The 14369-nt window shown below is 57.7% G+C and overlaps 1 protein-coding gene across 1 annotated transcript; it reads right to left on the bottom strand.

The window, feature by feature from the left end:
• Positions 1 to 1161: 1161 nt before the first annotated feature.
• Positions 1162 to 8889, bottom strand: TAMALIN (trafficking regulator and scaffold protein tamalin). The gene is made up of 8 exons (XM_040234180.1): positions 8586 to 8889; positions 6466 to 6515; positions 4817 to 4871; positions 4610 to 4712; positions 3393 to 3486; positions 3228 to 3294; positions 2812 to 2878; positions 1162 to 2370 (listed from the first exon to the last, which is right to left on the bottom strand). Exons 1-8 carry the CDS (start codon positions 8835 to 8837, stop codon positions 1877 to 1879), a joined length of 1182 nt encoding a protein of 393 aa, XP_040090114.1. The 5' UTR covers positions 8838 to 8889; the 3' UTR covers positions 1162 to 1876.
• Positions 8890 to 14369: the final 5480 nt, after the last annotated feature.

Raw genomic sequence — 14369 nt, 5'->3', positions numbered from 1 at the left:
GGTTGTGACCCAATTTCCTTTTGGAAAGATCACCCCAACTGCTGTGTAAAGCAATGGTCCAAGGGTGAGAGGGGAAGCAGGGAGCCCCTTCAGGAAGCAAGTGCCACAGTGCAGGAAGGAGAGTCTAGGAGGTGGCCTGCTGGGGGAGGGTGCCACTCAGACCTCTCAAGGGCACCCCTTGTATGATAGTTGCTGCCAGGGAGGAACACTAGCACAGGAGCCGCGAGTCTTGGGCCCTACTCTGCCACTTACTTGTGACCCCTAGACAGCTCACTTGTTCGGGGTCACCTCAAAGAAGGTGGTGACCACCTTTTGCAGACGCTTTGAGCACACACTGTGTTTACTGAGGTTCTATTATGTGCTCGTGTTGTTCATGAAATAAAGCAGTGAGTAAGACAGGAGAGGCCCGAGTCCTGCTCTCAAGAGTGTTCATCCCGTGGGAAAGGGAGCCAGGCAAAAAGCCAACCCATCCAAGTCAAGACAGTTTCAGAAGGGGATGAGTAATATGATGCAAATCAAACAAGGCTCGGCCATATTTTAGACCTGGGGAGGCCATGCTGAATACCAAAAGGAGCCAACTGTGGACAGAGCAAGTGCAGAAACACTGAGGGCAGGACACCTGAAGTGCACCATGGGCAAGGTGGCGAGAGCAGGGAGCAAGAGGGAAGGAAGAAGAGGAGGCAGCCAGGGGCTAGATGCGCCTGCGGAGGGATTAGACTCTTATCCTGGGAGTGACGGGACACCTTTGAGGAGTTCTAGAACGAGTGACCCGTGATTTGGCCTGTCACAGGCTGGGTGGATGATGGCTAGGGACTCCTATGCAGGAGGCCCCAGATTCCTAGGAGAGAGCATGCCAAAAAGTTGTTTACGCAAGGCTAGGTTTAGAGGAACCTCGACCCCACTTGCTGTGGAATTTGGGGAGGGGGGGTTCCAGGTGCATTAAACAAGAGGCCCAAGTTCTGAAGCAGTGTGGGTACTCTAGTTCAGGCCCATACATGTAAGTCAGAATCCCCTAGTCTATTTCCCTGGCCGCAGGCTCCAAGCAAATAAGATGTAAAATATAGTGTGTGTGTCTGTGTGTGTGTTGAGGGGCGGAGTGGTGGAGTCAGAGCTTGCCGGAGCCCAATCCTCCCCCTCAGGCAGTCACCACACTGACACAGATGCAAAAAACCGTCCATTTTATACAGTTTGTGGTTCAGAAGCAACAATATGCAAAACGGCGGAAGAGGCTGCACTACCCTCACCCCACCCGGGGGGGTGCCCATTCCTATCTCCCAAGGGCAGAGGACCCAAGACCCCTGCCCAGTAGGACCCCACTTAGTTAAGGGCCCCTAGGGGGCCAAGCCCTTAAGGGTCAAGGCTGAGAGGGAGGGAGACCAGCACCTTGGGCCCCCTCAGGCGCCCACTGGATAACTGGAACTGTGTCTGTGTGGGGTGGGTAGGGGAATGACCCGGCGGAGGCCACTTCTCCCCATGGCCAAGGGTGGGGAGCAAGTAAAGCTGAGGAGAGGGCTTCGTGGGACAGGGTCCCCCCACCTAGAGGAGGAGTTTTCCTGGACACCCCACAAGGCACTGCTGACCCAGATGCAGGATGGCACGTCCCATTTTTGGCCCCCGAACCTCTCCCAACCCCAAACTCTCTGGTTCTCCTGTGCCCATCTCCCACTGTGATTTGGGGGAGCACGAGTCAAGAGGCCTAGGGCTGGGTTCACCACTCTGCAGAGACTAGCCAGGACCAGCTGGGGTTGCCAAGGACCCTCTCCTGCTACTCCGGGCTCTTGGGGTCCCCGTGGCGGCCGAGCGACCGCCCCCGCCCCCTTTTTGCACTGCTGGAAAGAATAAATAAATAAATACGTTCCCCCGCCCGCCCCCGCCCCTACAGCTGGCTCTCCTCCTCCTCCAGGGAGCGATTGAGTCCGGGGATGAACTTGAGCAGCCGCCGGCGGAAGCTGCGGTACTTGGTTTTGCGCAGGCCGGGGCCGCACAGGGTCTGCTCGCGAGCCTCAGTCCAGAGCGCGCCCGGCGCGCCGCCGCCGCCGCCCCCGGGGCCCGCGCACCGCACGCTGGCGCTGCGGCTCAGCATCGCCCGGGACCCCGGGGCCGGAGCGTCGGCCGCGCCCGGTCCCGGCAGGCGCGCGAGTGGCGGCGGCGGCGGCGGGGGCGCAGGCGGCTCAGCGCCCCCGAAGAAGCACGTGTGGTACACCGCATCTTCCGAGTCGCCCCCGGTGCGCCGCGCTCCCCCGCGGGAGCCTCCCGGGGCGGCCAGCAGAGGCCCGAAGGGCAGCGAGCCCGGGAGCAGGCCCGCGCCGTACAGGCAGGAGCGCACCGACTCCAGCGTGTCATAGATACTCGGGTCCTTCACCACGAGACCTGGGGGCAGAAGACACGGGGCGGGCGGGCAGGCGTCAGAAGGCACGGGTAGGGGACCTTTGCTCCTTCCTGATGACCATCAGTGTGGCCCTTGGGCAAGTCAAAACTTTGAACCCTACTTCCCCAGTATGTAAAACACAAACTATACACTCGGATCCTTCTGGTGGTCCTTATGACACAAGAATCACAAAAGGGGCCGGAAACAAGCTCTTGGAGCCTTGGTGTTCCCACCTGTAAAGTGGAGATGGTTCTGTGTACTGCTTTCCTTCAGGGCACTACTGTGAGAATGAAAATTTGTGGGCATCAGCCCAGGGCCCCACTGTACCCAGAGGAGTAGTTCAGCAAAACTTGAAGGGGGAAGTAAGTAGTTCCTAGGGGGAAGCAGGTGTGGGGGTATAGGTAGGGGGCACAAGAGACCCTTCCCAACACTGATCTACTCACCATGCACCAGCCGCTGCTCCTGCACCATCAGGGACCTGTATTCTCCCCACTTCTCATACAGGGTTTGCTGCAAGAGACACACCCACCTCACTGTCAGGAATCAGCAAGAAACTAACCAGGGTGGCTACAGACTGAGGGATCGGGGAGTACAGAAGAAACCTTAAGGTTAAAAGGAGGTTCAGGCAGATAAACGACCCCCAAAAAAGAGTAGGAGGACTTCTCTGGTGGCTCAGTGATTAAGACTTTGTGTTCTCAGAGAGGGAACTAAGCCTCCCATGCTGTAACTAAAGATCCTGCATGCCACAGTGAATATCCCACGTGCCACAACTAAGACCCAGCACAACCCCCCCCCAAAAAAAAACCAGTGGGGCCTGCAGGGGCAGGGGTTTGGCTGGACGGTTTCCAGGCTGCTTTACCTTCAGGTACTGCAGACGAGCCTCCAGTTCCGCCTTCCTAATTGATGTCCCGTACAGAGTTTCCAGTCTGAGGAGATAGGGGAATCAAAGGATGAGTGGGCCCACAGGGTAGGGAAGAAAGGCTGTGCTCAGGAATCTCCTAGGGACCACAGCACCTGGATGTACCTGAGAACGTTGCCAGATGCCTTAATGATGTCGACAATCTCCCGATGTCGGATGCCTTCCACGTTCAGGCCGTTGACGCTGGCAATGGTATCCCCTGCCAGGCAGAGAGGGAATCAGCGTTTGCTCCACGGGGCATGCAGAAGAATTTCAGTCCCCTACCTTCACCACAAAGGGCAGGGGTAATAACCCCACAGAACTCTCCTGAGCTCCCTACCCCCACTCATGGTTCTGGGGCGATCTTGTGCAGACCTGGCACCCTAGCATAGGGGTCAGGGCCCTCAAACATCCACATCCTCGTCCTCATCTCACTCTCAGGAAGCTCTGTCCCCAAAGGCTGAGCCCTCCCAGCAAGCCTGGGCTTCCCCCAGAGCTGGTTATTTTGGTCCGGTCCACAGGCTGTCACCAGCGAACCCCAGCTGAGACAGGAAGGCAGGAGGGTGAGGAGTACCACACGGCGAACTTTATAACACTGGCCCCCAAGCTTGAGGCCTCAGCCTCTGACACCCTAGGCTGCTGCAGAGCCTCCTGACCTCCAGCAGAGCAGACCACCCTCTCTTAGGACCCACTGCCCAACTGGAAAAGGAGATGTGGACCCCTGTGGTGGCTACCATGGGGATGTGAAACTACCCTGCAAAGTTGCAGTATACCACTTAGCTACCAGAGGCTGCTGGTGAATGGGCAAGGAGATGAGGACTTCAGGAAGAAAACAGGGATAGAACTGGGGGGTCCAGTTCGTGCAGTCTCAGGCTACCCCTTCCTGGGACTTGGGGCTCTAGATTTGGCCAGTCCCAAAGGTCTCCTGGCAGCACCATGTCCTTGTTAGAGGAAGTATCACAGGTACCCCAGTATTGGGCCAGGTTGGGAACACGATGGACTTGCTCTCTCGCCGACTCCTGCCCATGCTGGGTTGCCAGATCGCCAGGAGGAGGCAGAATAACCATGGCAACATCTGCCACTTACCAGGCAGGCCCTGGCTCTGTGCCCAGGAAAGCCCCTCACCACACTGATATGAGGACATGTTACTGCCCCCAGTATGCAGATGGGAATATTCAAGATCATATAGTAAATGGTAAATTTGCCTTGATCCAACTCATTCTTCTTTCTGGCCTTCTCAAAATAGGAGGAGGAAGGGGAACTGATTGGATTTCTTGCCCCCTCTGCTTGGGAGGAAGGTCATACTCCCTTCCCAGAGCCCGTGTCCTGGGCTCAGGCCCCACCTGGTGTGAGCCCCGCGAGCTGGGCAGGGCTGGATTCATGAACCCGGCAGACAAAGGTCACCATCTCCACGCGCTGTTCCTCTCGGTGGTGAAGGCCATAAGTCTGTAACAGGCAAGGGGACCCTCAGCCCAGGAGTGGAGCAGGATCCATCCGTCCCTCAGACCGCCTCCCAACCCTTCCCTCCCTCTGCACCCGGCTTCTCCCACCTGGAGCTCAAAGCCAAAGGTCTGGTTCTCCTCCTTCTCCAAAGTCACCACTTTCCTGCAGGAGACACAGGGGCCATCTCATCAAGTCCGTCAGGATTAAAGAGGAGCCTGGCGGGCCCATAGTGTGGCCCTCTGCTAATGCCGGAGTCTGCTCTGGAACATCCAGGCAGGGCTCACTGTCTCCAGTGGCAAGCCATACTCATCCCCCGGCTGTCGGAATGTCCTTCCCCATACTGAAATCAGCTTCATCAAGCCACACAAAATCAATCCCCTCGAGTGGGGGACACACTGCAATGGCTAGCCCCCAGAGCCAGTTGAACTAGCTGAGTTTTTCGGCCACACTCCCAGCTTCCTAGTGAGCCCCAGAATACTACTGACTGACTAGCTGAGGCCCCCAGTTCGGCCCCAGCCTGGAGCGCTGTCTGCTCCAGAGCCTTGGGGAGAGGGCTGGCCCCACCCCCAGAGGCCAGTCACGAGGCTCAGCCCGGACCCCAGCCGCCCCTCCCAGCTGCGGTGAGGCCAGCCCACCAGATGTGAGGGCTGGGGGGAGGGGAGACTCGAGGCCGCCCCTTCCCGCACTGAAGGCCTGCCCACTGGACACAATGGTCTGGAGCTGCTCCAGATCTTCGCCTGCTGGGGGAGCCCAGAGTTTCCTCTGCCCACTCCCACCCCCTTCCTTCCCGCTCGCTCCGCCAGAAGCCGAGCTGAAGCAGCCTCAAAGTCCCCTTCAAGCCTCTCGGCCTCAGCAAGGCCCTGGAGACCCAGGCCTCTCAGTGCCCAGCCTTACCCACATACCACCCCGCCAAATGCTGATCGGCAACTCCCTACCCCAGTGCGAGCTCCTCCCTGCTTTGCAGGCTGGCCTTTCCCCCTCTGTGTGTATTTGGGCCGGAGAGGGGGTGGGGGCAGGGTGACTATGATTACTCCAGTACTCTCTGGTTTTCTACAAGGGTTGGCAAAGTTTTTCTGCAAAGGGTCAGATGGTAAATATTTCAGCCTTTCTTTTCGAGACCCGAATTATTTGACAGTCTCTGTCTTATATTGTTCTTTGTCTTTATTTTTACAACCCTTGAGAAATATCAAAACAACTCTCAGCTCAAGGCCAGTCTGGCCAGCAGGCCATAGTCTGCTGATCCATTTTAGAAACCAGGCTCACATCAGGATGGGACACAGGCAGAGTAGGGCTAGTCCTTCTGCCCTCACCCAAGGCCCTTCCTTAGAGGGCACCACCGATGGGGCTAGCAGAGCACTGAGGTTTTGGGTGCAGGGCCAGACAATTGAGTAGCCGGATGCAGCTTGCCATGGTTTGGGCCTTCAAGGTTTGCTGGGCTGGGAAAGCCCAGGGGCCCTCCCCAAACTCCTCCTGCTTCCCCCTTCCCAGATCCAGATTTCTCCAGGGAGGGGTAACTGGCAGGGACTGGGGGTGGTTTAAGGAGCACCTGATGACTCAAAAGTCCCTCCCTCCTTCCTCTGCCACCCCCTTCACACAGCCCACACCCCCACCTGCCCCTCATTCCTGGTGAGGGCACCGTGCTGAAAGGGTAGGAGCACAACTCCCCCTGGGTGGGCTGAGATGCTGTGTCGTGCTGCCCCCTCCCCAGCACCTCATCCTTTGGACCAGGGCAGAGGCGGGGGTAATGGTGACTCACCGCTGCTGTTCAGGACTCTGGCTGAGGTTCTTCCAGCGGAATCCTGAGCCCTGGGTGGGAAGGAGAGTCAGGAAGAAGCAGGTGAGAGGGAGGTATCCTGGAGCAGATGCTGAGAGCCCTCCTTTGGGGGGTTCCTCACCTGGGCTCAAGTCCTAGACCCAGCATCTAACTTCCTGTTGCCTATCTGTGCGGTTCCAGCTCCACACCTGCTCCTCTGATGCTGGGGTAACTAACCCTAGAGTGCCGCCATCAGTATCCCTCCACTGCTTTCTCCCTAAGCTTTATCCCCACAACTGGGACCTCGGGAACACAATTTCCTGGGCTCCAGATGCATGAACCTGTAAGTCCTGTCCTGGTTCCTAGTCTGGAGGGGGTGGGGGTTTTTATGACTCTAGGTAGAATAGCCTCTGTCCCCAGGGTGCATGTTTGAAGGGGCTCGGCACCCTAGACCCTAAAAGGGGAAGCAGGGGCTCTTCCTAGATATTATTCAGAGAAGGGCAGGGGCCCCTGGGCTTGCCTATCAAGACATTTCAGAGCCCCCAAGGCCAGTCACATCTCTCCTAATTTCTCAGTCACAGAGAGTGGCTTGCAGGAGCTGGAGTCAGGGGCCCTGGTCAAGAGGGCTGGAATATCAGCTTAAGCATGGAAAGGCAGGGGATAGAGGGGCCAAGCCCCCTCCCTCAAACTATGGAGCCCCGCTGCAGGTGGCCAGCTGTGCCCAGCTCCACCTGGGTCTCAGCATTGGGATACATGTTGCTGCTTTCTGGGACAAAACAAAAACTTAGATCTCAGACTTGTTAAGTCTCATACACTAAAGGAGAGAGATGGGGAGGTTTTGTTATTGTTGTTTGGTTGATTTCATTTGCTTTTTGGTACGAGGGATGACAGAGCTGAGGGACCCCTTACCTCTTTTGGGTCCTTGAGAAACTAAAGCAGTGTCTCTCCCTCCCTAAATGACTGATGCTTGGAAGAAGCCCAGTTCCAGACCAGCCCTTGTCCCGTGTGCCCCAAACAACCCAGGAGCTTCCTGGTCAGTGCGCTAGTTAACTCTCTCCCCAGGCTACACCGAGGACAGGAAGAGAAGGAAGTCCTCCTTCTCTAGAACCTTACAGACGGGCCTCAAGAGTGGGGACAGTTCCCAAACCGGCCAGGGAGGAAAGACTGGGCAGCATAGAGAGACCCCTTTGTCTTTCCAACCGATTTTCATAAAATGCAAATTCTCAACAAGCTGTTCATTGTGTTGGGGGGGAGCCAGGGGGCAGAGGAAGAGGAGGTGGGGGGTTGAGCTGGGAAAGGCCACCAGTCCCCTCTCCTTAACCTAGGTCTTAAGTTTCCTTTCTGAGCGCTTGGGTCCCCCTCGGGCCAGAGGAAAAGCCCGGCGGAGGGGGAGACTCCGAGGGCGGGCGCGGCCCGCATCCTTCCTGCCCAGCGGGCGCCCTGCGACGCCTCCCACCGCGTCCGGTCGCGGCTGACGTCCAGGGAGCCGTGGCCTCGCGCCCCGCACCTCAGACGCAGGGTGAGGCGGCCGAACCCAGGAATCCCGGCGCCCCCTCGGAAGGGTGAGCTCTCGGAGTCCGCGGCGCCGCAGGCACTTCCTCGGCGAGAGTCCCACCCCGGGCCCGCCGACTCTCAACTTGACTGGACTAGCGGCCGGACCCCAGCTCGAGGCCTCTTGCTCCCACGGGAGAAGCCGGGGCGGGGGGATCCTGGGGACCTCAGTACTCCTGGACCCGGGGAGGCGGGGCTGGGGCGGGGTGCCGATGGCCAGTTGGGGCGAGGGGAAGGGAACTTGGGGAAGCAGCAGGAAGGAGAGCAGCGACACGGGGCAGCGGCGCGTGGGGAGTGGAGAGCCGCCCAGCTCGCGAGCGGCGTGGAGCCGGGGATGGGGGAATTTGCGCCTTCTGAGCAAAGGGTCGAGGGGACCCAGCAGGATCTGAAGGTGTCCGTGGGGGTCAGAGGGCGGGAGAGGAACTGGGGGACTCGGGGACCCCAGGAGTATGGTGTGGGTGGGGGTCGGCAGGCATCCATGGGGACCGTGGCGGGTAGCGCGGGTCTTGAGGAAGGGACACCACAGGGTACCGGCGGCCGAAGGGGTCCGCGGGAGTTGGGGAGGTACGCACCTTTCGGCGGGGTAGGGTGCCCCCGGACACCGCGAGCGCGCGATACAGCTCGGCGGGGTGGTAGTCCTCCAGGGCTGCGTACAGCTCGTCCCCGGGGGTCCCAGGGCCGGCGGCTGCAGCAGGGGGGCCCGAGGCCGGGGTCGGGGTCGGAGCGGCGGGAGCGGCTTCCGAGTCAGGAGCCCGAGCGGCGGGGTCTGGGGCGGCCGCCGCCTCCTCTTTCTGCTGCAGCTTCCTGAGTCGGCGAAGGGTCATGGCTCCGGCGCCCCTCTCTGGCAGCGCTTTCTCCGCGCGGCGGGGCTGGCGGTGGCTCTAGGATGCCAGCCTGGAGGGTGGTGGGTCGCCTCCCTTTATAGGCTCGGGAAGAGGGGCGGGCTGAAGGGGCGGTCGGGGAGCGGCCTCGCAGGGCCTCGCCCCCTGCGCGGTTGGCTCCGCCTCTGGGGCGGAGCCCGCTGCTCCGGAGCTCCGCCCACTACTCCTGAGACTTGCCTAGACCAGGGAAACACTTGGGGACCTCGAGCGCCTGGCCTGTAGGGGGAAAAGCTAGCCGCGGAAAGAAGCGGGGGTGGGGGGTGGGGGCGTGCAGGGCATCCCGGGGCAGAGTATGGGTCTCTATGATACCTGAGGGACGGGGAGTCTGTGAAGGGGCTTGTGCACGAGATTTAGCAGTGGAGTAACAGTAAGGAGTCTTTAGAAGGAGTTTTGGAGGCCCAGAGTAAGATTTGAGGAGATCCAGGGCGCTGCAGGAGACTTTAGGCTAGGAGAAGGAGGGGTGAGGTCTCCGGGGGGAGGAAAAAGATGGCCCTGAAGTAACTGTGCAGAAGCCACTAGGGGGTGAAAGGGTCCAGAGTCTCCTCTTTACGGAGCTCCCGGAACAGTTGAAAAGAGCTGCCTCTGCTCCCCAGGTCAAGAGAAAAGGGAAGAGAGGGAAACCCAGAAAGTAGTAGACTTAATTCTGGCCGGTCAGCCTCACCTCCTGATGTTGGGGCTCAGGTAACCTTTCTCCAGCAGACAGATGCTTACTGTAGGGCTGACTCATGGCAGGGCATATGGTGCGCTGAGGGGGTGCTCAGGATTGGGGGTTGGTGTGCAACAATTCTCTGACCCTTCTTGGGGACACCCCCCTACCCTCGGCTTCGTTGTCTGTGGCAGCCAGCCTATGATAGAGGTGGGAATGGCCCAGCCAAAGTCTCTGTCGTCAGTGGTACCTGAATAAGAAGTGAGAGGAGGAAGTGGTAGGTCAGGCCTGGCGTCTGAAGAGTGGCCAGCCACCACTCGGCGTCAGCACCGCGAGCTGAGGGCTCCACGTCTCGTCTGCCACTAAACAGAAGCCAGGAATGCACTGTCCTCATCTGTCCCCTCCTCCAGTGTTCCCGAGTCTGTGTTATGCCTTTATATTAATAGCTGACATTTATGAGCCATTTACCATGTGCTCTGCACACTGTTCTGTGTGTTACATCCATGAATGAACTTGTTTGGTCTTCATAACAACCCTATGAAACAGATACCATTATCATCTCTTATGGAGAAGGAAACTGAGGCCCAGAGAGGTTAAGTAACTTGCTCTAGGCCACTCTGTGGCAGAGCTGGTTCGAACCTGGGCAGCCTGCAGAGCCTGCCATCTGCCCACTGTGTGATGCAGCCTTCTGCTGTTCTTCATTCACCTTGGGTTGAAGCCCTGCTCCGGGCCAGGTTACAGAGGCTCTTGGTCAGGTAGGGAGTGATGCCCGCGCCAGTGCTGGGTTAGACGCATGGCGTGCGGAGCACAGAGGGGCTAGTGACCCAGCAACCCGGGAAGGTTAGGACAGGCTTTCTGTCTCCTGTGCCTCTCAGTCCATGGGTCTGTCTCCGTCTTCTTGCTTCCTAGTCTCCTGACTCTGTTTGTTCCCCCCACCCCCAGGCCCCTGGGGCCCCAGCCCCTATAAGAGGTGTGGGTGGGAGGGGGTGTTTCTCCACCCTGCAGTGATTACACAAGTCCAGATGGCAGGGTGCTTGTTGGGTGGGGGGCAGGGGTGGATTGGGGACGGCCAGGAGCCAAGTATAAGCTCCCTTAGAGCCTTCCTCTGCCTCCTCCCACCTTCCCCGTTGGCACCACCAAGTGGCCATCAGCTGAGGGACCGAGGGGGAGTTGGTGGGGAAACACGGGACTCTATTGTGAAGCAGTAGGACAGATGGACCCCTGGACCGTCTGCTGCCTGCTCCCAACAGACAGCATCTGTGGTGGGGGTGGGGACGGAGAGCCAAGCGAAGGCAAGAGAGGCGATGCTTTCTATTCTCTGCACTCCTTGCCTATCTGAAGGGACTCTCAAAAGGGCGTCTTATGAGCGCTTCTGAACCACCACCCCACCGATCCCACAGTGGTACCTAAGGGACACCTCCTTCCCTAAAACCCGGGGGAGCAGATGCCATGGTATCCGTGTCTGCAAGCCCTGTTGAGACAGTCCTTCTTCAGACTGACGTGGAGACAGAGCCTTCCCATCGGCATCCAGGCCAGTCTGCCTCTCCGCGACCAAGTGAGAGAACAGCCCCAGAGAGGTGAAACTCAAGTTTCTGCCTCTTGCCAGGCAGGGCACTCTGGAGAATCCCAGAGTAAAGGTGGGCCCAGAAGATGCAATTTCTGTCACATTCATTGCATGATTTCCTCAAATCCTAGAAGTTCAGAGCTGAAAAGGGCCTTGTGATCCGGAGTGGACACCAAGTGAACCAAGCCCTCATTCCATGGAGGTGGCAACCTGAAGCAGGGAGGGAAAGATGGTGGCAGAACAAGCATTCGAACCCACAAGAGCCCAGCCCCCCTGGCTCTGGAGACTATTTAATTCAGCTGCTGGTATCTCCGCCTGAGATCTCAGAGATCCATGCCCGCCTCCTCCTCCCAATATTCCCAATTCCTCCAGGGAGGCAATGGGGAGCCCGGGATGCCATATCGTGGGGTGGTGGTGCCCTCTGCTGGCCATGAACCTCTTGGAGAATCTTCAAATCAATCTGGGAAGGGCTGTCCAGCAGGCGCTAGAGCCCCACTTTAAGGACCCCAGCCCAGAGGTCCTCTTCCACCTGAGGACTGTGTTCAGCTGAGACGCCAAGCTCTGCTTTGGTCACGAAGTTCTGGAGTTTCACACCTGTTAGGAAGCTGTATTTGTGATCTAAGCCTGGCTGCAGGTGACATTCCTCAGGGAGAAGGCAGACAGCCGGTGGGCTTCTTCTGTGCAGGAATCTGCACGCGCCAGACAGTACACCGGGCCCACAAAACTTTGCCTTTTCCAATCCTCCACCACTTCCTTCTGAGCCTGAGTCTCTAGTGTAGCATCTGCTCGCCTCATCCCATCTTCGGCAGCTCCTTAAGGCTGGGGATGGGGGTGGGGGACACACTGCACTCTGTCTGCAGCTCATACTACGACACCTCCCCACTCCACTCTCCTCCCCAAGGAAGCCTCCTGGTAAAAGCAAAGCCCTGTTGCTCTGGCTCCGCAGACATCTGCACTCAATCTGTACCTTATTCCCGAGCAAGTCCCAGGCTTTCAGAAGAATTTCCCAGGCTTTGCATCCTTTTGTTCCAGCTGTCCTGGCTCCTAGCGCTCAGGGTACACAGGACTTGGTCTGTGTTGGGGGCACAGATGCGGGGGCTTGGCTAATGGACGAGGCCTAGGTGAGACCCCTTCTTTGAGACAAGCCCTTTCCCAGACACCTAACCATCAACGGTCCCGAGTCCTGTCCTCACCCACCTGCTTAAGCTCTCGGCTGCCATTAGCAGATCCAGGCACTCAGGGCAAGAGCTGCAGAAGCCCAGCCCTCTGGTGTCCGAGTCAATGTCAGGGCTCTCTCATGGTCGTTTCATCCCAGGACTGGGGGCCCTCTCTGGGTGTTGCCACTGCTTCTGAGTGGGAGGTGGGAGGGCGAGGGCTGGGGACTCAGCTGGCTGTCTGGGAAGGAATGGGGCTGGGCCCCGGGTGCAGGACGCTGAGGGAGGCCTGGGCAGCTGGTGGGCAGCTGACTGGGCAGGGAGCGGTTGTTTTCCTTAATGGCTCCTATTTCCCAACTGTTTCCACAGGCTAGTGTCTGTGTGTGGCACTGGGGTTCAGGGAGGCCCAGCAGCAGGGGCGGGGGGTTGGGGGCAGGTCTGGGAACTGGAGCAAGGCGGATATGGCAGTTTGTTTGTGTTGGATACAGTGGCCTCTGAGTCTAGTCCCAGTCAGAGGCCAGGAACCATCTTGCCTCCTAGGTGGGATGGCAAGATATTAGTATCTCAGGCTTAGACAGGTTAGACTGGCAGAAGGGAGAAAGGGTCAGCTCTCTAGTTTTCTTTACAGCATCCACTTACCACTTTTAGGACAGAGGGCATGTATTATTTTATCCTGCCTCATTTCAGACAGGTACAGATAGCTAGGAAAGAAAATGACACCTTTCAGGGCCCCAGACTCCCCACATCTCCTCCCTCTTGGTAAACACAGCTGCTCTGGTGGTCCACCCCTGGCTCCTTCTCCCGGGGACAGCGCTGTACACAAGGCTAAGATTCGCCTGTCTCCGAACTAAAGTTGGCTCCTCCTCACTGTCCGCATCTGACCATGCTCCGAGCCTGTGCGTCCTACCCACTGTCCCTGTCCTCCAGCGTTTCTTGCCCTACCACTCCAGTAATTGCCTTCTCAAGTCAGCACCACCTTCTTCCGCAAACACATCACGTGATTCCACTGCTCAGAACGCACCGAGGGCTTGGTCCTACATGCAGAACAACAAAGAGGTGTTCACTTATGGGACAACTCCACATAAATATGCTACTGAAAAGAATTTGGAGACCTTGTCGGGACTCAAGAGGGAAAGTGATGGAGACTAGCAGTCTGAGGTGGCTGTCACAGGGAGATGGCGGCATTGGTGGCCCTCGGGATGCAGTCCTGACTTCTTAGCATATGATAGCTCTAAGAGATTTCCTCTGTGCACCCTGGCTCCCTTGCTCTAGGATATTGAACATTGTTTTTTTTTTTTTTTTAATGAATTACTTTTGGCTGTGCTGGGTTTTCCTTGCTCTGCCTGGCCTTTCTCTAGTTGCAGCCAGCAGGGGTTACTCTTCCTTGAGGTGTGCAGGCTTCTCTTGGTGGGCTTTGTTGCAGAGCACAGGGGCTAGAGCATGGGTTCAGTAGTTGTGGCACATAGGCTTAGATGCCCCATGGCATGTGGAATCTTCTTGGACTAGGGATTGAACCTGTGTCCCCTGGACTGGCAGGTGGATTCTTAACCGCTGGAGCACCAGGGAGGTCCCACCTATAGTTCTTGAATGGTGGTGACACACTCTTTTTGACCAAATCTCCTGTCCCCAGTCAGTAGGTCAATGCCAAACCCAAAAGAGATAAGACATCACCTCTCTTGACCTCATCTTCCTGTGTTCCCAGAGTATTATGTGTCTGCCCTTATCATAGCACTTACCTCGCTCCATTGTAATTACCTATTAACTAGTCCATCCCATCTGGTGGGGAGCCCCTGGAAAGCTGACTTTCCGTAGGCACCTCACCTGTGCTTCCATGACACGTTATACACGGCTCTGTAATGGGACTTGCTAAAACCTGCCCTCCTGTTCTCTGTGTAGATCCTCTCCATCTCGAAGGGCAGGGCCCACAGGTTGTTCGCCCTTCTGTTCTGCCTACTGCTTTACACACTAAGGTTGTTGGACAAATGCTTTTACTTAGTAATAATGAATTTAGAGCCCAGTCCATCCTGTTGTCCCTTAAACTATCCCATTATCCTCCACCCTTGACCTCCAAGGACCATTCCCAGGTGGATCCAGAGCTATCTGCCATATTC

This window comes from Oryx dammah, unplaced genomic scaffold (genome assembly GCF_014754425.2).
Source record: "Oryx dammah isolate SB20612 unplaced genomic scaffold, SCBI_Odam_1.1 HiC_scaffold_29, whole genome shotgun sequence".
In the NCBI taxonomy this organism is placed as follows: Eukaryota; Metazoa; Chordata; class Mammalia; order Artiodactyla; family Bovidae; genus Oryx; species Oryx dammah.
This window is presented reverse-complemented; position numbering and strand designations above follow the sequence as displayed.

Bases quoted from the DNA above. Each gene is read 5' to 3' on its own strand.
- TAMALIN (XM_040234180.1), bottom strand. From the start codon at position 8,837: ATGACCCTTCGCCGACTCAGGAAGCTGCAGCAGAAAGAGGAGGCGGCG. The intron at 6,516-8,585 runs GTGCGTACCTCC...CTTCCCACCCAG, and splicing joins GCACCCTACCCCGCCGAAAG to GGCTCAGGATTCCGCTGGAA. The intron at 3,295-3,392 runs GTACATCCAGGT...CTATCTCCTCAG, and splicing joins GCATCTGGCAACGTTCTCAG to ACTGGAAACTCTGTACGGGA.